This window comes from Myxocyprinus asiaticus, chromosome 7 (assembly GCF_019703515.2).
Source record: "Myxocyprinus asiaticus isolate MX2 ecotype Aquarium Trade chromosome 7, UBuf_Myxa_2, whole genome shotgun sequence".
Lineage (NCBI taxonomy): Eukaryota > Metazoa > Chordata > Actinopteri > Cypriniformes > Catostomidae > Myxocyprinus > Myxocyprinus asiaticus.
This window is the reverse complement of record NC_059350.1, coordinates 14051679-14078728: the sequence shown is the minus strand read 5'-3', so window position 1 is coordinate 14078728 and position 27050 is coordinate 14051679. Positions and strand designations below refer to the sequence as shown.

Here is a 27050-nt window from a genome sequence, read left to right as displayed (position 1 = left end):
TGGACAGTTCAAGAGGTGTCGTAGTGAGGATGCAGAAGATGCTGGGATGTGAGGGAGCATCAGGGATGGCGGTAAGATACAAGCTGACTCTGGCTACAGGACTGCTGGAGTGCCTGTGTTTTGCTGGCGTTGTGTTTGGCTGGGCGTCTCTTGTGTTTGTCCTGAAGACAGATGGCTACTTCAGTGATCTGTGCATCAATGGGACAGATGCTAGTGGAGAACTTAGTGCAGGTGAGGTCATTTACAATGATGTAATTGTACACAATTTTATTTGTATGTTATTTTTTTCTCTCAATCTTTTTCTCTTTAGATTGCAGTCAACAGGATGAGAATTTCTCCTTGGTCTTTACTGTGGCCTCCTTCATGAACAACTTTCTCACTCTGCCCAACGGATTCTTATATGACCACTTTGGCACCATGCCAACACGATTTTTGGCAATGTGAGTTGGTGCCTCGTAGCATGTAAAATAGATGTCAGAGAAGACTTAACTGCACAACCGTGTTCCTCTGCAGTGGAGTCAAGACATTTTTCTGATGGGGGGGGGGGGATTTTGGCTCTTGTCACATCAGTTGACATTGAACCAAATAGACAATAATTTAGCCATTTATTATAACATGGAAACATTTCCTTGAATTGTTACATAACTTGTATATAATTTAATCGGTCAGTCTCCATGGCCCCAAAAAACAAAATAATTTATACATTTGTCATACTTTCTGTGTGAAGAGCTCGAAATTAGATACAAACACTCTATTCTCAAAATGAATTCATACAGTCTATGTAGTGTAAAATTGGTTGACAGACGGACAGGCCATTATAATGCCAATTATATTTAACAAAATACACTCACTGAGCACTTTATTAGAAACACTATGGTCCTAACAAAGTGCTGGACGTAGTCTTCTACTGTTGTAGCCCATCTGCCTCAAGGTTTGACGTGTTGTGCATTCTGAGATGCTATTCTGCTCACTATAATTGTACAGAGTGGTTAACTGAGTTACCGTTTGCCTTTCTGTCAGCTCAAACCAGTCTGACCATTCTCTGTAGACCTATCTCATCAAAAAGGCGTTTCTGTCTGCAGAAGTGCCGCTCACTGGATGTTTTTTGTTTTTGGCACCATTCTGAGTTGTGCAAGAAAATGCCAGGAGATCAGCAGTTACAGAAATACTTAAACCAGCCCTTCTGGTGCCAACAATCATGCCACGGGTGAAATCACAGAGATCAAATGTTTTCCACCATACTGATGGTTGATGTGAACATTAACTGAAGCTCCTGACCCATATCTGCATTATTTTATGCATTGCACTGCTGCCATACGATTGGCTGATTAGATAATCACATGAATAAGTAGGTGTACAGGTGTTCCTAATAAAGTGCTCAGTGAGTGTAAACTGTGTTCTACATTTTATACTGATTCCAATGGAACACTCAATTTTTTTTGTAGATTTCTTTACACCACCGGAACCTTGCTAGTAGCATTATCAAATGAAGGTATGGACAACAAAGATTTAATAATGTTCACACACATGTTCTGGGGCTACTTTGTATGACTAATTTCCCTCTCTTTTTCCTTCAACCAGCTCTCTCTATCTTGCTTTTCCCTGCTCTATCCCTCATAGCTGTGGGGGGCATTTTATTTCTAATCACAAATGTGCAGGTATGACCATTAGCGATTATGATCACTTGTTTGTGTTGAGCATATCAAATATTGATTTCACATAATACACCAAGAGATCTGAGGAAATAATTGCATGCGTTATTTATCTACATCACAGGTGGGGAACCTTTTTGACACTCATAGATTGACTATTATTACTGTCTATAATGGTGCCTTTGACTCTTCATCAGTGATCTTTTTGATTATTAAGGTAAGAGGAGTTTTTAGTGAGTTACGCACTACTACTATTTTAATTTTGAGCTTTAGAAGTATAGCAGTTTTGCTGATACAAGCATTAAGAACACTGCATTCTAAATCTTTCACAGTATTTTATCACATAAAATGCAAGATACATAACTCTACATAACCATTTTTAAAGGTGCTTAATGAGAGAGGAGTCTCTCTCCGCTCCTCATTCCTCTTCCTCTCGGCCTGTAATCTCATTCATCTCCTCCGGACGCTTTTCCTCTTGCCAAAATCACACATTCCCTATCCTATCCCAAAGAACTACAAATATGGGTGAGTGAAACAATGTATAAACATATAATAAAAATAATTATTTTGTATTATTTGTGATGGAAAAATGCTAAATAAATCCATGAATTAAAAACAAATTTATAGATAAATAGTGCATCCAGACCAGTACTGTAAATATAGCCTTAAAGGAATAGTTGACCCAAAAAATATAAATTGTGTCTTCATTTACTTACCTTCATGTTGTTCCAAACCTATGACTTTATTTCTTCCATAGAAATAACCCTAAAAATAATTTTTGTTGTTGTAACCTTATATATTCAGGTTGATTCAGTGATGTAAAATAGTATTTATGACTATGACTTCTATGAAACCAGTTAATTTAGATGTTACCACATGAAGCAAACTTTTTAGGTTAACATTTTTTTCAGTATAATACAGTTAGGAATGACATGAGGGTGAGTACACATATTCTTTAGCCAAACTATTCCTTTTTCCTAACTACAATACATATAATCTGTAGTCTTACCTGTAATAACCCAAACACAAATCATTCCTCTATACAGGATGAGCTGTGCAAAATCAAACAGCTACAATGTTGAAGAATACGAGGCAAAGAGAGAACAGAATATGAACAGAGGCAGTGGTGTAGATAATGAGCCACTGGAGACAGCAGACTCACTACAGCTCACAGACAACACTGAGAAAGGTACTGCTTGCTTGGTCATCATAACACCTGTCTTTGTAGAAAATTACGATGAAGGATGATACTGAAACTTTTCCTTTAAAATGGATTACTTAGAAATGAATGTACTGATTAAAGGGGTAGTTTACCCAAAAATGAAAATTCTCTCATCATTTACTCACCCTCATGCCATCCCAGATGTGTATGACTTTCTTTCTTCTGCAAAACACAAAGATTTTTAGAAGAATATCTCACCTCTGTAGGTCCACACAATGCATGTGAATGGTGGCCAGAACTGTGAAGGTACAAAAAGCATATAAAGGCAGCATAAAAGTAATCCATAAGACTGCAGTGGTTAAATCCATATCTTCAAACGCGATATAATAGGTGTGGGTGAGAAACAGATAAATATTTAATTCCTTTTTTACTATAAATCTCCACTTTCACATTCTTCTTCTTTTGCTTTTGGCAAGGATAGAGAATTTATATTAAAATATCGCTTTTGAAGATATGGATTTAACCACTAGAGTCTTATGGATTACTTTTATGCTGCCTTTATGTCATTGTTTGAGCTTCAAATTTTTGGCCTCCATCCACTTGCATTGTATGGACCTACAGAGCTGAGATATTCTACGAAAAATCTTCGTTTGTGTTCTGCAGAGGAAAGAAAGTCTTACACATCTGAGATGGCATAAGGGGGAGCAAATGATGAGAGAATTTTCATTTTTGGGTGAACTATCCCTTTAACTGACATAAAGTTTCTCATGTGACTGTAGCCAGTTTTAAGAGCTGTGTTTTGTCCTGGTTCTTCCTGTGGCACCTGATATGGCTGTCAGTCATGCAGCTGCGTCATTATTTCTTCATTGGAACTCTGAATCCAGTGCTCAACAGACTGGCCAACCAAGACCCAGCCATTGGTAATACACACTAAGTTTTTTTTAGTGAATCTTTTTTTATGTTAGGAATTTTTGAAAATGACTTATTGTGGCAAAACTGTTTCCTTCTGCACCCAACCTGACTAATCGCACTGTGAATTTGGCAACAGTTGGTCAAAAGTTCTGCTGCTGAAATCGGTCTGTGCTCACTGAAATTCAAACCACTGCCCCAAGTGGCAGAAGCTGGTAGTGTTTTTGAATGTATGGGCACGTGTGTGCTCCAGTTTCTGAGTGATATGTCCACAGAGTGGTGCCAAAAGCGAGTTGTAAAGTGAGTTATGCATATTTTATCAACTCTACCCCCTAACCCAAACCCCAACCCTAAACCAGTGGAGTAAAGATATAAATTATGAGCAAAAATGCAACCTCAGAATCACAGTCACCATTAAATCCTGGTTTCCATTACTTCCTGGGACAAGAACCCATGTCTTGGCATTTGCTTGCACAATGCACTTTCAGTAGTGCCACAGGGAAAGGTGAACATGCTTGAACATGGAGTCTATGTTAGGGTACATGAACATTCGGCAGCAACACGTCGTTTTCCCATGTGATCAGGTTGACCCACGCCCCCTATCTCTTTTTCTTTCCCAGTGAGTGAGTACACCAATGCGTTCGCTTTCACCCAGCTCTGTGGAGTTCTCTGTGCTCCCTGGAATGGCCTGCTAATGGACAGACACAAAAGAAAACCCCTACACCCAGGTCAGTTCACTGAGAAATGTGAAGTCTTCTAAAACACATTGTTTACCTAAGATCTCCAGTGCAGATCTTTCTTTTGGTAGGTGTGTCAGAACAGGAAGCAGACCTGCACTCCTCCATCCTGTCTCTCCTCCTCACCTCTTTCCAGTGCCTCCTGTTCTCCATCTGTGCAAGCATTCCATTTCTCCCTCTCCAGTACCTCACTTTCACCCTTCAGGTCCTTAACCGTTCTTTTCTGTATGGAGGGAATGCTGCATTCATCAGCATTGCGTAAGTAAAGGAGTAAATATCTTGATTGTCGATATGAATGACATCCAGTCCACTTAACTGAGTGCAATTAATCTTCTTACAGGTTTCCAGCCCATCATTTTGGAAAGTTGTATGGTCTGGTGATGTCATTGTCAGCTGTGCTGTCATTGCTGCAGTATCCCTGCTTTGCCCTGATCAAAGTTCTTGGAGGAGACCCCTTTTATGTAAATCTATCAGTCACACACCTTGTTTTCGGCTAGGAAATCTTAAAGGCTCATGTGGTTCTTAGCATAGCTGAAGATACCTGCTACTGGGTTATACTCTAGTTTACTACGCAAATACTCACAAAATGCCTTAAAAGTGAACTCTTTCCAGTAACAATGTTAATGAGGTAATATGGAGGAAGTAGGATAGATTTTTGTTTGTGTGTAGCACCTTCCTGTCTGCATGTCCTTCTGAAGGTTCGCAACATTAGGAGAGAGTAGCTCATTTATTTTTAACAAGGTCCCCGATCATTTCAGTCTATTTTTAACAGATTGAGTGACACATTTCTTGGATTTTAGATCCTTTCAATGTAAAGAAGACTTTGCGGAGGCTGTTAGTTTGAAGGATGGGGGAGTTAAAAACGATATTAGACCAGATAGCAAACCCAAATCCCATGTGTGAGAGCTGCAAAGCACTATTTCTCATTTCATATGCAATGTGGGACATTTTTTATAGGAACGGCAGCACAAATTGCCCTTTTAATTCTAAGGGCCAGAAAGATGGTGGAAATTGTTCATATAAAACAAATTATTAAACAAAAAAGAAAAAAAAAAGAGTTTTTTGGAGCACAGTACTCAACTAACATTATAAGTGCATCTCCGGGGAAAAAATTAAACATCTATGATATAACCCCTCTTCAGAATGTTTGTAACTTTTAACAGTGTTTCCCACCACATTTTAGTCCAAATTATGTTGAATTCTATTTATCTTAATGAATCATAATTGTTAACTTGCATTACACTGTATTTCTCCTTCTAGGTGAACATCATCTTGACTGTCCTGACTCTGCTCGCCTTCATTCATCCTCTCTATTTGTTCCTTTACTGTAGAGAGCTGACGAAAAAGAGAGAAAACTCACAGAGCTTGTCAGAATCTTCAGATAAGAAAACCTCAATGTATTCATTACAATCACTTCATCTATAAACATACTCATATTTAAACCAATGAAATTCAAGAGATAATACTGAATGATTATGAATAACTATCTAGGCCTTAGCTTTTTTAAGCTTCAACTGGTAAAGGGAATAGTAATTATGATTATTGTGTATTCACAAACTTTCTTTTACCTTTCTGATTTTGAGATTAAAAAACTCAGCTCCTAGTCAGCAATTTAATTTCATTATTTATTGATTCTTTACAGACTTTATGAATGAAATACAATAAAAATATCAAACAAGTATATTTGGAGTTCACTGTAGTTGGAATAAACTCATTGATATTTAGAAAAAAAAAAAAAAAAAAAAAAAACAATGGGTTTACACATACAAATCAGGAAACGTGTTATGGGGAGATTACATATTGTAAGTGTCAAAGACACAGGTCCTTACAAGAAATCTTGCAGGCAATTGTGTTCAATATTTCCAGACTCTTCCAGAGTTGAGTTACGTCCAGTTTTGCATGAGGATAAATACTTAAATCCCTGCCTCCACAAGGAAACAGTCCTAACAACATCATACAGGATTTAGTCCCATAAGTTAATGGTCTACTGTCCAAAACACATATAATACTGATAAATGATATCCATTGCATTGTCAATGCACAATGACCATGCACATCTCAGACAGAGATGTATTTATCAAGTGGTAGGTTATAGCATGTATAAACAATTTTATAGAAAATGTGTACTTTTTGCTATGGTTTGCACCATTCAAACTCTGAACACATATGAAAACATGGAAAATTCTTTAACTTATAGAAAAAACGTATAGATTTGCTTTGGTTTGATTGAATCTCTTTTTAGGTCATCGTATAGCTTAGATTAATTTACGTTTCAGAACAAAAAATAATAAATGATGGATGTATAGAACACGGTGTTTGGATGAAGAAACAGCATGGTAGTTATGTAAAGGAGACGCATAGTACTTCACTCTTCACATTGAGACAAACTAATTGTTATTTTCCTTTTTCGTATATTCTCAAAGTCAGCGAGACATCATTCGCACAAACTCTGTGAAGGGAAATGTGAAAAAATAGATTAAGCTGTGCATGTTTATAAATGACTTATACAGAAGCAGAATTCTTTACACTTCGTGTTAATGGGAAAAATAGAGACTTAATCCAAAATATGTAGATTTTTTATATGACTAATAAAAAAAATTATTGGCTGTTTTTACATACATTTAAAAAAGCAATTAACATGCAATAACTATTAGGGGTAGAATGTATATTTTCATCATCGTTAGCTTTATAAAAGTAGATTATGTCTTTGACAGAACATCCTCTTATAACTATTGTTATCTAGAGTGTGCATCTATTGCATTGTCCAGTGGACAATACAGTATATGTTTAAAAAGCTCTAGTAAGGGCATTATATACAGTGGTGTGAAAAAGTGTTTGCCCCCTTCCTGATTTCTTATTTTTTTGCATGTTTGTCACACTTAAATGTTTCAGATCATCAAACAAGTTTCAATATTAGTCAAAGATATCACAAGTAAACACAAAATGCAGTTTTTAAATGAAGGTTGTTATTATTAAGGGAAAACAAAATCCAAACCTACATGGCCCTGTGTGAAAAAGTGTTTGCCCCACCTATTAAAACATAACTTAACTGTGGTTTATCACACCTGAGTTCAATTTCTCTAGCCACACCCAGGCCTGATTACTGCCACACCTGTTCTCAATCAAGAAATCACTTAAATAGGACCTGCCTGACAAAGTGAAGTAGACCAAAAGATCTTCAAAAGCTAGACATCATGCCGAGATCCAAAGAAATTCAGGAACAAATGAGAAAGAAAGGAATTGAGATCTATCAGTCTGGAAAAGGTTATAAAGCCATTTCTAAAGCTTTGGGACTCCAGAGAACCACAGTGAGAGCCATTATCCACAAATGGCGAAAACATGGAACAGTGGCGAACCTACCCAGGAGTGGCCGGTCGACCAAAATTACCCCAAGAGCGCAGCGATGACTCATCCAAGAGGTCACAAAAGACCCCACAACAACATCCAAAGAACTGCAGGCCTCACTTGCCTCAGTTAAGGTCAGTGTTCATGACTCCACCATAAGAAAGAGACTGGGCAAAAATGGCCTGCATGGCAGAGTTCCAAGACGAAAACCACTGCTGAGCAAAAAGAACATTAAGGCTCTTCTCATTTTTGCCAGAAAACATCTTGATGATCCCCAAGACTTTTGGGAAAATACTCTGTGGACTGACGAGACAAAAGTTGAACTTTTTGGAAGGTGTGTGTCCATTACATCTGGCATAAAAGTAATACCGCATTTCAGAAAAAGAACATCATACCAACAGTAAAATATGGTGGTGGTAGTGTGATGGTCTGGGGCTGTTTTGCTGCTTCAGGACCTGGAAGACTTGCTGTGATAAATGGAACCATGAATTCTGCTGTCTACCAAAAAATCCTGAAGGAGAATGTCCGGCCATCTGTTCGTGACCTCAAGCTGAAGCGAACTTGGGTTCTGCAGCAGGACAATGATCCAAAACACACCAGCAAGTCCACCTCTGAATTGCTGAAGAAAAACAAAATGAAGACTTTGGAGTGGCCTAGTCAAAGTCCTGACCTGAATCATATTGAGATGCTGTGGCATGACCTTAAAAAGGCAGTTCATGCTCGAAAACCCTCCAATGTGGCTGAATTACAACAATTCTTCAAAGATGAGTGGGCCAAAATTCCTCCACAGCGCTGTAAAAGACTCATTGCAAGTTATCGCAAACGCTTGATTGCAGTTGTTGCTGCTAAGGGTGGCCCAACCAGTTATTAGGTTTAGGGGGCAATCACTTTTTCACACAGGGCCATGTAGGTTTGGATTTTGTTTTCCCTTAATAATAACAACCTTCATTTAAAAACTGCATTTTGTGTTTACTTGTGTTATCTTTGACTAATATTGAAACTTGTTTGATGATCTGAAACATTTAAGTGTGACAAACATGCAAAAAAAATAAGAAATCAGGAAGGGGGCAAACACTTTTTCACACCACTGTGTATATATATATATATAAATATACAAAATAGATTACTCATCCCATAAGCATCTGATTCAAAGTAATTCTGAGTTCATTTAAGGCAATAGGCTATATATACATACATATATATATATATATATATATATATGTTTTTTTTTACGTTTCCATGAATGCAAAACTTTATCTAAAAAAAACAGGCAAGCATTAAAGAAAATCATTTCAGATTGTCAGTCTCACATTAAATGCTTTCTCAGTTTTAGCTCAATATTGATTGCATTATGCTGAGAAACAAAAGATACAAAGCCCTACAAAGATATCTGTGGTAATCATATAGCTGATTATTAACCATAGAATGCATATGTGGGTTAAAAACCCACCTGGCTGTCTATTTTTTAACTATATATATATATTTTACATGAAGTGGTATATACGACCCACTGCATATGTGGGTCGTATATGACCCATGTGTTTCCTATGGTATTCAATGCATTTAACACTGGTATTATTAAGTTTCCATTTGTTATGTAATTAAATATATGCTAAATACCATGTTCATATTTATGTTGTATGCAAGTAAAGCAAGCTGTCATTAAGTTTATGCTTTTATCCAAAGTGCATGACATTATACCCAGTCATCATGGAGCAACCTGCGATTAGGACACAATTGTAATGGCTCCTGGACCAATTCTTAGTGTGTTTGAACCTGCAATTTTTATTTTTTCCATATGCCTCACCACTTTGAACAACAAATATTGCTACAGAGTAATATAGCAATGTAGGGTCACACAGCAATATAGAGTACTTAAGGTTGTCTTTTTTCAAGTTTATAACTAAATGTTTTGTAAAAAAAAAAAAAAAGTTTATCCTAGTTCACTGTACTTAAATGTATGTGTTTATGTGGGTAGAACTGTAAAGACATTTTACCACCAAACATGGAAATTGCCCATATATGTGTAATACAGCCTTTTTTTACACTGTCACCCAAAACTCAATGTGACTGAAACACTTCAGAATTAAATAAAAAATATAACAACCATTTAGAAATGTAAATTAGTAATTTAATAGTAGTTTAAGGAAGAACGAGCATCAAATTTTCACTTGGGGCTTTTTCGACCCACAATGCATTTAAGGGGGGGGGGGGTAAGGTTGCAAATGCGTTCTAGGGTTAAGTACTATGCAACTCTCCACTAATTTTTTTGTGTTCAGTAAAGAGGGAAATTCTCACCTTCAAAGTCTACTTGCCCATCTCCATTGAGGTCAACATCCCTGAGTATCTCATCAATTTCTCTGTGGTTGAGCTGCTCTCCCATCAGCTTCTTCAAGGCTTCCCTCAGTTCAGCCAGACTGATCTGACCATCACCATTAGAGTCAAACTGAGAGAGAGGGAATTCAGTTAAATAATAAATAAATACAATAAAACACGTGACCATGTGAATAAGTATTAAATAGATATATCAATAAATAACACAGGATCAATATATGTACATATTTATCAATCCAAATATGTCAATGCATCCATAGATTAAAGGATGAGCAACATTTTATTGTGCATGACACATTTAAAGGACATAATACATTTATGGGATATAAATGATACAATAGATAATTTACAACTATAGATAAACATGTACTGTAGATCAACCTGTCAACCTGAGAGTACCTTTAAAGGAACAGTTCACCCAAAATTGTAAAATCTCTCATTATTCACTTACCCTGATGCCATCCCAGATGTGTATGACTTTATTTCTTCAGCAAAACACAAATGAAGATTTTTAGAAGAAGATAGGCACTGTCAGGTCCTTCTAATGGAAATGCACAGGTGCCAGCACTTTGATGGCCCAAAAGTCATATTTAGGCAGCATAGAAGTAATCCACACGACTCCAGTCAATCAATTAATGTCTTCTGAAGCAAATCGATACGTTTGTGTGAAAAATAAATGGATAATTAAACGTTATTAACTTTTAAAAAGCGCTTCCTGCCAGCAGCTGATGCGAGAGTTCGGCCATTTCAAACCGCATCAGAGCCCTGTATGGAAGCGCAGATTTAAAGTTAAAAACTTTAATTATCACTTATTGTTTCTTACATAAACATATCGATTCGCTTTCATTACTTTTATGCAGCCTATATATGACTTTTGGACCGTCAAAGTGTTGGCACCTGTATGGTTCCTTTATAAGAACCTGGCAGAGCTCAATCTTCTTCTAAAAATCTTCATTTGTGTTCTGCCGAAGAAAGACAGTCAAACACATCTGGGATGGCATCAGGTAAGTGAACAATGAGAGAATTTTCATTTTTGGGTGAAGTGTTCCTTTAAGACATAAAACACACAATAATGCCTGACTTAAAGTGTTTAGTTATTATAAAGTAGTTAATGTGTTATGTATACAATTATTGTTTTTAGTAGAATGCAACACAAACCTCTCTAAAAGCATCTCTTAGTTCCTTCACCCCGATCATGTCTGCTGTCTCAGCCAGCATCTTTGGGCCCATCAGGTCTACAAAGTCTTCAAAGTCCACTCTACCACCACCTAGCGGGCAAACATTAGTGATTGACTATCACATTAATGTAGGAAATATCATGCATACACTTTGGATGTGTGGTTTATGTGCCTGTCCTGTTCAAATACAGGGCTCCAGTCTGCAACTAAACTTTGTAAGAGGTCGCACTGGTGCGACAAAGTTGCCCGACTCTCTGATTGTAGTTTGCGTATGAGAAATATAAAACGGCAAACCTTAAAAACGAGAAAAGAAACAGCTCTACCCATATCAGTCAGCGCACCTCAAGGCTCAGCGCAGAGAAGTGCATTTTACTCGTGGACAAGTCTCGAGTGTTCAGCCGTGCAGACCATCATAAACAGCGCTGCGAGACGCGTGGGCTGGGTCGTGGATTCGGCATTTATTATTTGCTCAAAACCTCTGTGAAAATCCATAATATTTCGACGATTAAACTAGTTTAAAATCGTATTAAATGGCCCCAAACATTCTAAACAGCACTGAAAAGGAATAAAGCATACGTAAATCTGTACCATGAACAGACAGAAATTGTAGCCAAGGCTTTCAATCCACACATCACAGATATTAAAAAAGATTTACCATGAACTTATATCAGTATAACGGGGTAGTGAGGGAATATAATTTAATTTCAGGATGTGTTTTTCTTATGAAAAATTGCATAAATGTGTTATGGTTACTGTCCATGTTATCATGGTTTTACTTTTACCTTTGGTTACTATAATCTTTTTGCAAATACCACATCCTGATGAAAAGAAACCATGAAAGCTAAGGGGCCGTTTACATGACAACGTTTTCAACTAAAAACGTAAAACTTTTTATGCGTTTTGGCTGTTAGTTTACACGACAATGGTGTTTTGGGGCCTGAAAACGCAAACTTTTGAAAACGGGTTTCAAAGTGCACGTTTATGAAACCGATGCCATTATAGTCTCCGTGTAAACATACAAAAATGCTAATTTGGGAAAACGATGACGTCATGCGCACGCATATTACGTGTTCAGTCTATAGGTATGCGTGCGAGTACTTCAAAACAATGCGCGAGACATTCAAAACTACAATGGCGGACTACAGGACTGTGTTTTTTGCTGCCCTAAGGGTACGTTTACACGACAACGATGTACTAAAAATGGAAAAGTTTTTCCTTTGCGTTTTTGAAAAGTTTCGCGCACAGACAACAACGTTGTCAAAACGATCCCCGTTCACACGGATCCGCGAAAACGACTAAAAGCGCTGTATTATGCATGCCAGGCCAGTAGTTGTCGATGTCACTTTGTAAAGAAACACTATGCGCCTGCGCACATAAGCATTCTTCCACAGAGCGGTGAATACAAACAATGAAGATGGCAATCGCTGGTCGTAGTATTGATGCAGTAAATCTACACTTTGCTGGAGAAGAGTCAATAAACTCAATCTTGAGCAGCACAGACACAGTCCTGTAGTCCGCCATTGTAGTTTTGAATGTCTCGCGCATTGTTTTGAAGTACTCGCGCGCATACTTATAGACTTAACTGCGTTGTAATACGCGTGCGCGTGACGTCATCGTTTTTGTATGTTTACACGGAGACGATAATGGCGTCATTTTCAAAAACTTGCACTTTGAAACCTGTTTTCAAAAGTTTGCGTTTTCAGGCCCCAAAACGCCGTTGTCGTGTAAACAAACAGCCAAAATGCATAAAAAGTTTTCTGTTTTTAGTTGAAAATGTTGTTGTGTAAACGGCCCCTTAATTCCCACCGTGTCCTAACCAGACATGCTGCGACACACGATCCTTCTCATAACAGTATATTAAAGCAGGGGTGACACTAGCCGGATCAAAACAACTTTATTTTCGCTGAGGATGTCACAAAACTACGGAATGTTGTGTTTGAGATCTCATTCTCTTCAGCTGGAGCTCTACACACACACACACTGGCGGCTCATTACTTTCTCTCCGCTTCCCTGTCACATGGAGATCGACGAAATAACAACGAAGTACTGTGTGAGTGCGTTAACATAAAAAATGGCAATAGACTGAATTTTTATGCGATTAAAAAAATACCCTGTGTATGTGTGTGATCGTGTACTTATACTATGGAGATAGAATTGTTGCATATTATAATACAAATGGAAAGAGATTCACAAATAGAAAGTTGGTTCACAAATAAATTGAATGAATTCACAACTAAAAAGAATGAGATTTTATAAATATATGTTAGGAGTTTCACAAAAATAAAGTGAATTCACAAATAAATAAAATGAGGTTTGCAAATAAAAAAATTATTTACAAATATATTTTTTAACTCACAAAAACAACTCTGTCCAGCATTCATTTGTGAATCGCGCGCATTTATTTGTGGATCACTTCCTGTGCATTTGCGGATCACTATACGCATTTGTTGATTCTGGAACAAATCTAGCACCAAAACGTGCACACAAATCTACAAATAGGTGGACACCACCCATCGGCTACTCAAGCCAATCAGAAAATGGCCACATTACTCAGACCAATCGTAGCACATTCTATCTTCAACCAATCACGCTTCGTTTTACTATCAGGGCGGGACCAGAGTAACAGCACTGACATGGAATCAAGCACTTACAGATAAGCTCCAAGGCTGCAATCTTTTAAAGAAACGGATGCCATCAGAGGAATACTGTGATTTAAGGTTTGTATAATTTTCTCTCGGATATAAAAGTGTAGTGCCCATTTGTAGAGTGTCCTGACCATTAGATTTATAGCTAACATGACTGACTGTATGAGTCTGCTATTTTAATTTTAACCAAGTTCCTTGACTGAAATGTGTCATCAAAACATTTACTCTTAATGTTACATCCCAGATCCAAACAGACACTACAAAAGATCAGTAGTACTTATAGTGTCTTTATAAAACATGAATCATATTAGATGATCTTAGGAGCACAAACCATAAATTAATATCCTATATTAAACAGTGTACAAGATCTGCTATGCCAATAATTTGGTTTCACATTATGTTTATATATATATATATATATATATATATATATATATATATATATAAATCCTTCAAGTAATATTTCAAAGGATTTATATTTTTAGCACTTTTGTTATGGCAGACCAGTCCAATGTTACTTACAAGAAGTAATTATGTTAACCCTGTAAAACAATGTGTGTTTCACTTATTTACTCAGGAAGTATATGGGCTGTGAGATACAGGAGAACAACAATAACATTAATAATAATAAAAGAGTTGCGAAGATACTGGAAAACTGGTGCTCTCTGCTCCATGTCACAAAAAGATGGAAACAATTGTGGGACTTTTGTGCTACTGGTGGTAAGACATCACAAAGCTCCATGGCCCAATCTTGTTTGTGTAACATGTTCTTTTCTATACAGTAATGGACTAGTTTTTAATGTGTAACTGTTATTTTTTCCAATAATATGTGCAGAATGCTCTTACCCTGACTAGGAGTATCTGTCCCAGACAACTGATACAATACCATGATGTGGCAATAAGGATGCTCATGTACAACAAACTTGAGTAAAATGCAAGCACTCAAATTTATTGTGTTTTGTAGTTACATGTATGACAACCTGTAATTTGTAACCCCCCCCCCCCCCCCAAAAAAAAAATCATACCTTTTAGCCAACAGACTTGCTTTAAAGTGTTAAAAAAAAAACAAAAAGAAAAACAAAAAAATCATAAACAGTGTGGCGGAGAGAAAATGTGCCCTGTCACTTTAAGGATCCGCCGCCAATCCCAAACCTGAGAGTATAAAATGGATGCTCATTTGAGTGCACCAGGTGTGTGAGACAAGGTGTGAAACAAGTGTGGGGTGAACAGAGTTAGTGCTTGGAAAAAGTTTGCCCAGTGTACATGTGAAATCAGGAGCGCCACTGGAGTGAGAAAAGAACAACGAGGACTACAAAAAGGTACTAACTAGTGCTTAACATTGTTTGCCTGGATACAAAGAATGGACCAAACCATCTAACCATTGACTCAATGTTTAAAATGGAGTGGCGTTAGTAGCAGAGGATTGCTGACCGGCTGAAGTGCTCTGTAGCAGAGTTAGGTTGGATACAAATGTCTGAAGTGCCAGGTGATCACCTAAGTTTGCTGACCTACTCCATACCCTCGTTTGTGACTCCCTCTATGTTCTTGAAGCCTCAAACCACACCAAGGTACATGTGAACTCCCCTAACTCCAGTGTTTAAATCCATATCTTCAGAAGCAATGTTGTAGATGTGGGTGAGAAGCGGACCAATATTTAAAATATAATCTCCACTTTCACATTCTTTTGTTTTTGGCAGTTCACATTTTTCGTGCACATTGGGCAGGGAGGAGAATTTATAGTTAAAACGTCCTTTTTCTCCTCCCTGCCCGTATTGAATTGTTTCTCACCCACACCTATCATATCGCTTTTGAAGATATGGATATAACCACTGGAGTTATATGGATTACTTTTATGCTGCCTTTTATATGCTTTTTGGACTTTCAAAGTTCTGGTCACCATTCATTTTTGTATTAACAAACAGAGTGGAGATTGTCTTATAAAAATGTTTGTGTTCAACAGAAAAAGAAAACAATACACTTCTTGGATGGCATGGTAAATTATGAGAGAATTTTAATTTTTGGGCGAACTATCACTTTAACTACAATGATAAGATAAGTGTGTAACTCACAAATCTGCTGACTGAGTTCAATCAGCTCCATCTCTGTGGGCATGTAGCCCATCGTCCTCATACACTCGCCTAGATCCTTACAGCTAATGAAGCCATCCTTATCTTTGTCAAACTCTCTGAAGGCTTCTTTCAGCTCTGAAAGCAGAGAAAGAGTGAGTATTAAAGAGTGAGTGAATGAGAATTTGTTGCGGTCTGTCAGCAAAGTGCAGCGAGAGGATACTGAAGGATAAGGGTACAGTGACCACTTTCAGGTGTTCAAGGGACTTGGATAAGATTATACATAGACAGGGGCTTCTAAAAGCATCTGGATGTTTTAGCCACACTTAAAAATGAGAAAATGTAATTGCATTAGATAACGTTTCTCACCAATGACATTCATACATTTTAAGTGTCCAAATACTATTTGGGGCCACTGTATAGAGACCTTTATAGAGAGAGGTAATGGGAACAATCCATGAGAATGGAGGGAAAGGGCTAACAGACACTGTAGGGGAATCATTGCTTTGATTTATGGGTTAATTCATCACTGAAAGCATTTAGTGTAAAGATATAAAGCATATCAGTGATGTTGGACATCTCTGTACCTTCAATTTCCTCTGGCCGTAGATCTCGGTCCTGTTGTGAGTACAGATTTTAGAGACAGTCAGTGTATTAGGATGAACATATGCAGACTAACACATACATGCAAAAAAGAGAAATACATGATATTAGGCATGGGACATACAGAGAGTCATGTACAAAAGTTTGCAAATACCATGCTGTTACAAATAAATAAACCACAAATCAACCTTTTAACTTTTAACATGTTCTATATGAATAAAAAGGGATGGTTCACCTAAAAATGAAAATTCTCCCGTAATTTACTCTTGTTCTTCTGCTCAACATTTTTTGAATATTTCAGCACTGTAGATCCATACAATGCAAGTGAATGATGACCAAAACTTTGAAGCTGCAAAGAGCACAAAGGCAACATAAAAGTAATCCGAACTCCAGTGGTTCTTCAGAAGTGAAATAAGTGTGGGTGAAAAACGTATCAATATTCAAGTCCTTTTTTTACTATAAATCTCCACTTTCACTTCCACATTCTTTTGTTTTCAGCGATATGCAGTGGTGATTTGCATTGTCAATGCAAATCACCACCCACTGGGCGGGGAGGAGAGTTTATAGTAATAAAGGACTTAAATATTGATCTGTTTCTCACCCACACCTATCACATTTCTTCTGAAGACATGGATTTAACCACTGGAGTCATATGGGTTACTTTTGCCTTTCATTTGCTTTTTTTTTTTTTTTTTAGCTTTAAAGTTTTGGTCACCATTAACTTGCGATGTATGGACCTACAGAGCTGAAATCTTCTAAAAACTCATTTGGTGTTCAACAGAAGAAAGTCATACACATCTGGGATGGCATAAGGGTGAGTAAATTATGAGAATTCTTCATTTTTGTGTCAACTATCAATTTAAGATATTAAGACTCCACAGTTCTTTTATTGTGACATTTATTAAAGCTGCTATATGCAATTTTTGAATTGCAAATATAATTGGACTGTTTCGAAAAAAGTTCCCGAACGCTGTCCCCTTTTTCCATGGTATTGAGGTGTTTTCGCTTTAGATAAACAATATTTATGGGTGTGTATATATACAGTATATTGTGTCCATGACTGCATATTCTAAGCAAACTATGCAAACAAGACCATAATCTGCTCTGCATTCTGAACTGTGCTGTTTCAACTCACAAGCTCAAATGCTACATTTACATCATGTTACATTATAACGGCTAGCCCTCACGGAGACCTGTCAGTGTCGCCCGGGGCAACATTCTGTACACTGTTGTATTAACTTGCAGGGCAGAAGAACATGGCAGACTCTGATTACCGGTCGTCATGGGTGAAAACAAAGGGAGTGCCCCTGTAATATGAGTTTTGTATCACACACTATTAATGTGTTTATCTTCTCCCTTTTCTGAGTATCATTAATCTGAGCCACAGAATGACTCAGGATTGTTCTGCTTTGTAATTATACCAGTAAGCACTTGTTCTCCGCATGTGGATCCAGCGATACCTTGAGTGCACAAAATCAGGCATTTATATAAAAGCCCTTATGGGATAAACCAGCTTTTGCTGTGTATCCTAAACTGGTGGGTCTGAAGTCTGTTCTGATAGGGTCTCAGATAGCAGGGGAAACCATGCTAAATGCAAATAATAAAATGAAACTAGCCATTTGGGATCAAAAAATAAATAGGGTTATGAACTTTAGAAAGGACAAATGCTTCCCATATCTTTTGATGTTGACAGATGTGGATTTACGTTTTATGGTACTTTGGTGCAAATCAATCTTGAAGCTATCCAGATTAGACAAGTTCCAACATGGACAGCCTGACATGCCCTCATCATCAAACACCTAGAGAAAACTATGCAAGTAAAAATAAATATGACCCAGACTGTTAAATACGGGATCACTTGCAAAAAGGATCAACATGCCAACCTCAATGTGTTTTGTGTGATGAAATGAATTGGCTATATGAGCATGAAACCAAATGCTCAAAATATAAAGACAGTCTTGTTGAGTTTCTTAAAGGAAAGCATTGGAATTTGAACACATGTATACTGTAAACATGATAATCACAAAAATTGTCCATTTTCCAACTAAGCCTTTGCCAAATTAGCAGTTTTGCATTATTGTTGGGCCTATGCAGTTCAGGGTAATATTAATTAGTTTCAATGTTTGATTTTAAGGACATTTTTGTTCACTTTGTATGCAAAACAGTTATGGTAATTCTGTCACTTGATGCCCACCCTTACAAAAATCTGGAGTTCTGACAAACTAGCTGCAAATTTGCCACACATTATTTTCAAATGAGCTTGTGGTTCACCGTAAATGTTTGTCAGCAGTTTGCAGCTCTTCACCAGTAGTGGTGAACCTGTTCTGAAGTTTGCTAATTTGCATGTAAAAATAATCAGTCACGAATTTGTGGCAAGTTTGTGGCAAATTTGCCATGAACTCTTGATTTTCTTCTTGAATCCTGAAGCAAAACCAGTTGGGAACCACTGTGCTATGGTATTCTGGAATGTTTTCAACATGATTACACAGGAAATTGACAATGCTATACCGAATGTTCATGTACCATTAAATCAACCCAATACTGCGAAATTACTGACAAGCCCCATACCCCATCTCTCGAATTACTGACGAACACCATCCCCATCAGACATTTTGCCATTAATTAAAATGTGCTCACCTTTCACTGTGGTGCTGCTGAAAACGTGTTGTACTTGCAATCTCCTTGACATGAGTTCTGGTTCCATGAAAACCAGAAAGTAATTGCGTTCACATAAACAATGGTGTTGGATTGTTGGATGTTGGATTTTTGCTCTAAAAGTACGTTTTTTTACATCTCTGACGATTGGGTTTAGGATTGGGTTAGGGATTAGAGTTAATAAAATATGCTTTCTTGTTGACTGTCATTTACAACTAAAAGTGGAACTCTCTTTTGCCATCACTTTTCACCAAAACACTTCCAGCTTCGGCCACTGGGGGCAGTGGAATATATTTGGGTATGCACAGACTGATTTCTGCAGCAGAACTTTCAACCTACTGTCGTTGAATTCACAGTGTGATCAGTCTGCTGTATCTGTAAGTTATCTAAGGACAGAATAGCAAAACATGGATTTGCATGTGTTGTCATACATTTTTGTTCATGGAAATTCAGTCATTATAGCATCAATATCAGAGAAAAGAACTTATCTGAACCATCATTTACACATTACATAAATAAGATAATAAAAATGGAAGGGTGATTTAGATTTTGATCTGATTGACTGAGCCTGTGTTTTGGCAGTGGCCAACCTGAACATATTCACAAAGCTGGAGAGTATTTAGGCTGATTACTGCCATGAATTGGCAAGCATGATGCAAGCAGCAGGAAAGGGTCACTTCGGTGAACAGATTACAAGAGTCTGCTTGTCAGGCAACAAATGGAGTTGAATGGTGTTCACTTATGTTTTTAGTGAGGAACATCCATTTTAGTAAGAATCACCATTCAAAGAAACATGGGTAGTTTACATGTCCTGATGTGACATGCAATACTCTAACTAAAACAATATAAACTATGTTTTGCTAGTTCTTTAATTATTATGCATGCAGATTTTAGGACCTTGCATTAAATGAGAGATTACATGGAATATTCGTCATTTTAAAAATGTATTTCTTACACCGCAGGGCCTTTAGAAACAAACTAGTGAAAGCGAAAAGGTGATTAAAATGTCGAAGACTTAAATAAAAATATGTACTTTTACATTGTTAAAATTTAACAATCTGTGAAAAAACGTATAGACATGTTATGCGTAAGCTACGCATATATAGTATTAGTTCAACACACACACACTAGTACATGTGCAACTTTACCATCCTGTACTATTACTATGTGCATACTGACATTACCAGTCAAAATGAATAATAGCAAATGAAAGTAATTGACCAGAAAAAAAAGACACAATTATCACACAAAGTCAATAGAGAAAAGAAGTACAACTTTCAGAGAGATCGCATGAAAATATATTTATTGTGTCAGGATTCTCAATATGATAAAAGAAAGAGTAATGCACTATCCATGCGATTGGATTCTGGGATAGTAATAAAGCTGATATTGATGTGAAACATTAAGCTACTATACATATATTCCTCTTTGTATTTTGTAGACTGTTTTCATAACCACCATTCCATTTCCACCATTGGAATCCTGCACAAATCTAAATTTCACCTTTCATCTTTAAAATGAAATGCCTTACCGAACCCTTCCCTATACAATGACTCGGAGTTTCCAGTCCCGCAAGGACTTTGAGTTTTAACAAGATCCTTTCATGAATTAAAAAAAAAAAGAACATTATGGCATATACTGTATAAATCAACACCCAATAGAACTATAAGATATTAAAGTCAAAGTGGTCTCAGTCACTATTGCATTGCTTCATGGAGCCATAGTTTCAAATCATTAGTCCACACTTTAGAATCTAAATTACAATCTTATAAACCCTACTTTGCCATTTCTCCATTCAGACCCATACTCCTCTCAGGTGATATTATATTATAATGGCTATATTATAGATATAAGGATTCCCACATTTGTTGCACACCTACACAAATTGCATTTGGGTTGCATTTCATGTTAGCGTCCATGTGACAGTGTAACTACATATGGATTGAATAATAGTGGTAATAGTAATGACCAATATATGTATGTACTTAATATTTAACAAGGTTGTGCTTTTGCTATTTTTTTTTTTTTTTTTACTGCAATTTTTGGTAACACTTTACAATAAGGTTGTATTTGTTAACATTAGTACATGCATTATGTATCATGAACTAACAATGGAAAATATATTTTCACAGCATTTATTAATCTTTAAATGTTAAATTTGAAATATACCATTGTTCATTGTTAGTACATGCTAGTTCATTATGCATGAACTAATGTTAACATATACAACTTTTAATTAAAACATTTATTGGTATATGTTGATATTCATGTTAACCAAGATTAATAAGTGCTGAATAAGTGTTCATTGTAAGTTCATGTAAACTAATGTAGTTAACTAATGTTAACAAATACAAACTTATTGTAACGTGTTACACGATTGTGTTTAATATGGAATATTGAAAACTTTAATGTAATTTACCTTAAAGATGCTGCATCAATGACTGCTTACAATTTAAAAGCAAACATCTATGTGTAATCTGAACCACATATTTTTTTTCCCACTGCTCTGCAAAAATGCAATAGACCTGACTTTGACTTTCAAAAAGTATTGTACACATGGTTTCATTAATGATGGAAACTCACTGTGGATGGTGATTAGTGGACAATGACTTGGTATCCTCCAATACCATGACAGTGTGGCAGGTAATAGGTCATTATGGAGTTGAAGGAAAGGAATGAGTGGCTTGACTCAACAGGATTAATAAAACAAAACATGGATGCAGGGGCATAGCAGTCATGTTAAAAGTGGGGGGACACAGCTGTCAGTAGGTGGCTTGTACAGACCCAACACTTGCAGTGCAGTATTAATATATTACAATATATATTAATATACAAGTATGATACAAGTATTATATTAATATATACATATTATTTACTTTTAATATTTGTAGTATTTTAAAGATTCAAGTATTGCCCACCCCTGGAGTTCGCTAGTTCGCTAGTTCGAATCCCAGGGCGTGCTGAGTGACTCCAGCCAGGTCTCCTAAGCAACCAAATTGGCCCGGTTGCTAGGGAGGGTAGAGTCACATGGGGTAACCTCCTCGTGGTCACTATAATGTGGTTCGTTCTCGGTGGGGCGCATGGTGAATTGAGCGTGGTTGCCGCGGTGGATGGCGTGAAGCCTCCACACGCGCTATGTCTCCGTAGCAACGCACTCAACAAGCCACGTGATAAGATGCGCGGGTTGACTGTCTCAGACGCGGAGGCAACTGGGATTCGTCCTCTGCCACCCGGACTGAGGTGAATCACTACGCCACCATGAGGACTTAGAGCGCATTGGGAATTGGGCATTCCAAATTGGGAGAAAAAGGGGAAAAATCCCAAAAAAAAAAAAAAAAAAAAAAAGATTCAAGTATTGCAAAATAATGGCAATATTTGGCTAAATTAGCTGCAAAAAAAGAGGGCATCTTGTGGAGCACTTGCTTCTGTTTCACATATGACAATAAAAGACTGAACACAAGCTGATCCTGAATAATTGTGCTTGTGCACAATTAAATTTTTTACTCTGTGCTTGTGCATTGTGGGAGTTAAATGTATCTGTGTATAAGTGGCTGGAGTTTTTTGACTACATTCACTAAAATTAGTTCAGATTCATTTAATGATTCAGTGACCATTTCTGGTAATGCCAGAAGGTGGTGACAAATGAGTGTCTTGTGTGAAATTAGTTAGTCACTGAATCAACGATCAAAAGAACATTTTAATCCTTTAAAATTTTAATGTCTACAGACCTACAAAGAGACTTCAGTAGAGGTTTTAAGCATTATAAGAACAAAGCAAATCTATAATTTCCCTACAGTTTGTAAGCTGCTGAGCAAGAGTTTTATCAAAAGACAACAATTAAAGTTTCAATAATGTCCGTACATTTTCATGTATAAAAAAGCATGTCTGCATATTCACTTCAGTAAAAGTGTTCTAAGAACACAGCAGATCTATCTTTATTTCCTACAGTTTATCGACAGGACACCAACAACAGGAGCTGATATTAAAAATAGCTTTACATATTTAACAAATCTAGTAATCTGCTTAAATTGGCAAAAAGAACCGATCATACTATTATCTCACAAACAATGTAAAAAGCATAACTTAAAGATTGATATAAACTCCACTTACAATGTGTGCGTAAAAGTATTGTCCTTTGTTTTTTTCTGCAGTGCATTTCACGTAATGTATGGTGACCATTCGTCCTCTTTCTTTTTTTTTTTTTGGAAATGTCCTCTTTTTCGGACCTTAAAAAAGCATCCGGCTGGGATTTCTAAATTTGCGAAAATGTCCGGGATTCGGCTTTAGTTGCATTATGACCCTTTTTGTAAGTCCTGCCTTCTCGCACACCAATTGGTCGATTATAAGAGGCTTGCAGCAACTATTGGCCAAATTCCTGCCTGTCAATCTCTCGCGAATGCGCGAAGCACTGCTGTGTTCGGCATCAAACAGTTGCTTGACAATAGCAGCAAATGACAGCTGAGTGGAAACAATGCCCAAACGAAAGTGCAAATTTACTGAAGATTTGCACAAAAAATTCCCATGCTTTCATCCAGGTCGAGATCCGTGGGAAGTAGAATGTATGACATGTAAAGCTGGCACTTATGTGTCAGTTACTAATAAAGGTGCATGCGATTTAGAAGCACACATTAGCTCTGTGAAGCATAAACGGTCAGCAAAAGGTGAAAGTTCATCAGGTAAATTAACAGACTACTTTTTGCGACCAGGTAAAATTGTTATCACATTGCTTCATTTTCCATGGCCATTCAAAATAATAGTAAATGAAGGTACACTCATGGCATCAAGTATTTTATTTTAGTACATGGACATTCAAAAGAATGTTGGAAATTTGTATTTACTTATATATTTATGTTATGCTAATAGAGTGTCTTTTTTTTACTGTATTAAAGTTTGCATTCATAGTAACACTGTTTTGAACACTATTATCCCCCACCCACCCCCAGTCAAGAATGATATGCTGATAAATAACTCTCATTTGTGTGATCCTTCATCTCTAGATTATTAATTTAGATCAACATCAATGGCGATTAAAAAAAAAAAAAAACATGGATAAATGAGCATTGTTGAATGCAACTTTGTAGAAATGAATGGAACCAAGTTGATTAGACCGTCTGACTGATGGCCTATTACATAAGGGTTGTTTTGGCTTATGAAACTCACCTGTGATTGGCTGGATGGTCGCTCAATCAACCAAAAGTAACAAAATGCAAAGAATACTGTATACAAATCCACCATTTGGACTTGGTATGGGTTTAGCTTGGAAAAGTGCAGGGGACAAATATCACCTTTTAAAGAGTGCGGGGGACGGGTCCCCCATGGCTGCTACGCCCTTGGATGGATGGATGGATAAGAGACACAATGATGACAAGATTCACTGATAGGATTATTCTGCACATCGAGATGCATTTTCTTTGAAGGGGGCATTTGTGTACATACGAGTTGAGACTGAGCAAAGCTCTGTCGGAGAAAGATGCAGGCGGGACCCACGATGTTGTGCAGCATGGTACAGTTCTGAACCAGAGCACATATCGGCTCCTCAAACTGTCGATCGACCCCCAACTCTTCGTCATCCTCTTCCTCAGCTGCCGTATCACCACTGCCCACTAACAAGGTGGCTGCCAATGGCACTCCACTGCCCTCAAGGGTCGGAAGCCCCTTTACAAGGAACCATTTCATTATGGACTAAACAAACTCCAGATTGACAATTTAAGTCTAATTCTCAAATGTGCTACATTTAAGCAAAGTGGATCTCCATGGTGGAATGTCTTCACAAATCATCAGAAATCTCAGGACGTCTGCTATAAATTATATTTGTTGGGTTTGATCAAATACTCCAGTTGAAATAGTCTCACTGGATATAATTTACATGTAACTGAAACTTTTATGGTTAAAATAAGGTCTTAATGCAAATCAAAGTAATTATTGTCCATCAAACATCAATATAATTTTTACAGCGTAACGAGCTTAAATTAAATAAACTTTATTTTGATAGTTTAAAGAGACAGACATGCAAAAATGAAAATTCTACATTCTTTGTAATTTTCAAAAAGTAACTTTCAAAATCTGTCACACTCATACATACAGTCTACAACTTCTCAAAAAAAGTAATATTGGACTATATAATCTACATACATACCTTTATATAAAATGGTAACATTACCTTCTTCATACTGCTTCTTTTAGATTGCTTTGCTCCCATCATTTGTATTTCTCTCCTGTTTGCTCCAGCTCTCTCTGGTCTTCTCTGTCCCTCCCCCTTCCCCCCTGCCAGTATATCTCACTTATGGTCCCTGTGCTCAAATATTATATAAATTTTAGGATCCCGTCATCAGCACAGTCACATATCCCAAGGGAGGGCGGAGCTGCTTAAACAAGAGGTGACGGGTCGTGTTAATACCTCTAAAAACAGCCAAATGCACAGGATGTATTGGCAGCAGAGAGACCTGTTTCTTCACTCAGAATTATTTCACTTTTTTATTTTTTTTCTGAGCAAACTAATCCTGATGCTATCGTCTTACATCTGCGTCCATTTTCTCTCTCTCTCTGCACACATTCTTCCTTCCCGTCTCTTTCATTTTCACATGTTATTTTGCATCTTCATTTCGCCTTTGGTGGCAGCAGGGCTCTAATCACACATCTTGTTCAACTGGACTGCAAGCGACTGCTCTGACACGGTAAAACATGAAAAGGGAGGGAGTTGGAGCGAGGAAAAAGAGAGGCAGGCAGGAGTGGGATAGGCCTTAATAATCTTTAACATACCAGATTACATGGAGAGTGAAAGGCAGCTGGCAGGGCTGATAACAGAATGTAGGATTGTAGAAAAATAGAGAGCAGGTAGCGATCCATCAGATGATCTTTAGAAGGCAGAGAGTCAGAGGGGCAGAAAAGAGGATGAATAGATGAAGCGAAATCAGCACATATTGTACTGATTGTTAGCGTAGACAGGACAGAAAATATATTGAGAATATAATGTTACACAATATGGATCACGGTGAAGACTGTGAATTTTGCAACAGGAGGTTGAAAGTTCTGCTGTTGAAATCTTACCGAATTCTTACCCCTAGTGCCCGAAACTGGAAGTGTTTTTGAGATGAAACGTCCACAGGGTGGTGCCAAAAGTGAGTTGTATTTTTTTTTTTTTTGTTGTTGTTGCAAATGATGAAATACAGTCAACAGGAATGCATTTTTTTTTCACCATACACCCAAACCCCAACATTGAAAGTGGAGTCCTGTTTCATGATATACATACACTGACATACAAATGAAATCTTGGTTTATTAAAATAAAGTTACATTAGGATTGCCACGAGACCAATCAGTCACCATGTATAACAAATGGTTGATGTGCTTTGACCCAAATCCCAACCGTCAGGAGAGTAAAAATGGTATTTTAGAGTGAAAATGCAGCCTCTGAAGCATGCTTACCATTGTTTATGTAAACACAATTACTTCCTGGTTCACATGGGACCAGAACCCATGATTAAGAGATTGTTTATGCAATATGCTATCAGTTGCACCACTTGCAAAACTGCGAAAATGTCTAATAGAGGATGGCAAGTGTCAGTAATTTGGCAAAATGGGGTCGATTTCAGGGCACATGAAAAATCGGAAGCAGCATGTCGATTTCGCATGTGATCATGTTGGTAACGCAGCAATTCTAAAGTGAATAGGGGAGATCGGGCTAAGTCGTCACACTTTTCACTCTAGTGAATGTTTGTAAATGTAAAATATTTTGTCAAAGTCACATATTTTTGGATAGTCTTGG

General features: G+C 37.2%; 2 protein-coding genes across 2 annotated transcripts; one reads left to right on the top strand and one right to left on the bottom strand.

The window, feature by feature from the left end:
• Positions 1 to 6133, top strand: slc43a3a (solute carrier family 43 member 3a). The gene is made up of 12 exons (XM_051702019.1): positions 1 to 231; positions 311 to 440; positions 1446 to 1492; positions 1582 to 1658; positions 1777 to 1869; positions 2038 to 2177; positions 2699 to 2841; positions 3594 to 3734; positions 4344 to 4451; positions 4532 to 4718; positions 4801 to 4921; positions 5721 to 6133. The coding sequence occupies exons 1-12, from the start codon at positions 30 to 32 to the stop codon at positions 5883 to 5885; spliced, it is 1554 nt and encodes a 517-aa protein (XP_051557979.1). The 5' UTR covers positions 1 to 29; the 3' UTR covers positions 5886 to 6133.
• On the bottom strand, positions 4923 to 25522 carry LOC127443419 (calcium-binding protein 2-like). Its single transcript, XM_051702015.1, has 8 exons — positions 25447 to 25522; positions 24723 to 24941; positions 16616 to 16646; positions 16032 to 16166; positions 11298 to 11407; positions 10104 to 10251; positions 6121 to 6909; positions 4923 to 4942 (listed from the first exon to the last, which is right to left on the bottom strand). Exons 1-7 carry the CDS (start codon positions 25486 to 25488, stop codon positions 6884 to 6886), a joined length of 711 nt encoding a protein of 236 aa, XP_051557975.1. The 5' UTR covers positions 25489 to 25522; the 3' UTR covers positions 4923 to 4942; positions 6121 to 6883.
• Positions 25523 to 27050: the final 1528 nt, after the last annotated feature.

What these genes read in the sequence shown, in the direction of transcription:
- slc43a3a (XM_051702019.1), top strand. Translation starts at nt 30, where the DNA reads ATGCAGAAGATGCTGGGATGTGAGGGAGCATCAGGGATGGCGGTAAGA. An exon ending in TTCTAATCACAAATGTGCAG is followed by an intron (nt 1,659 to 1,776) that starts GTATGACCATTA and finishes TCTACATCACAG; the next exon opens with GTGGGGAACCTTTTTGACAC. An exon ending in CCAAAGAACTACAAATATGG is followed by an intron (nt 2,178 to 2,698) that starts GTGAGTGAAACA and finishes TCCTCTATACAG; the next exon opens with GATGAGCTGTGCAAAATCAA.
- LOC127443419 (XM_051702015.1), bottom strand. Translation starts at nt 25,488, where the DNA reads ATGATGGGAGCAAAGCAATCTAAAAGAAGCAGTATGAAGAAG. An exon ending in ACGGCCAGAGGAAATTGAAG is followed by an intron (nt 16,167 to 16,615) that starts GTACAGAGATGT and finishes CTCTGCTTTCAG; the next exon opens with AGCTGAAAGAAGCCTTCAGA. An exon ending in TAAGAGATGCTTTTAGAGAG is followed by an intron (nt 10,252 to 11,297) that starts GTTTGTGTTGCA and finishes CCTCTCTCTCAG; the next exon opens with TTTGACTCTAATGGTGATGG.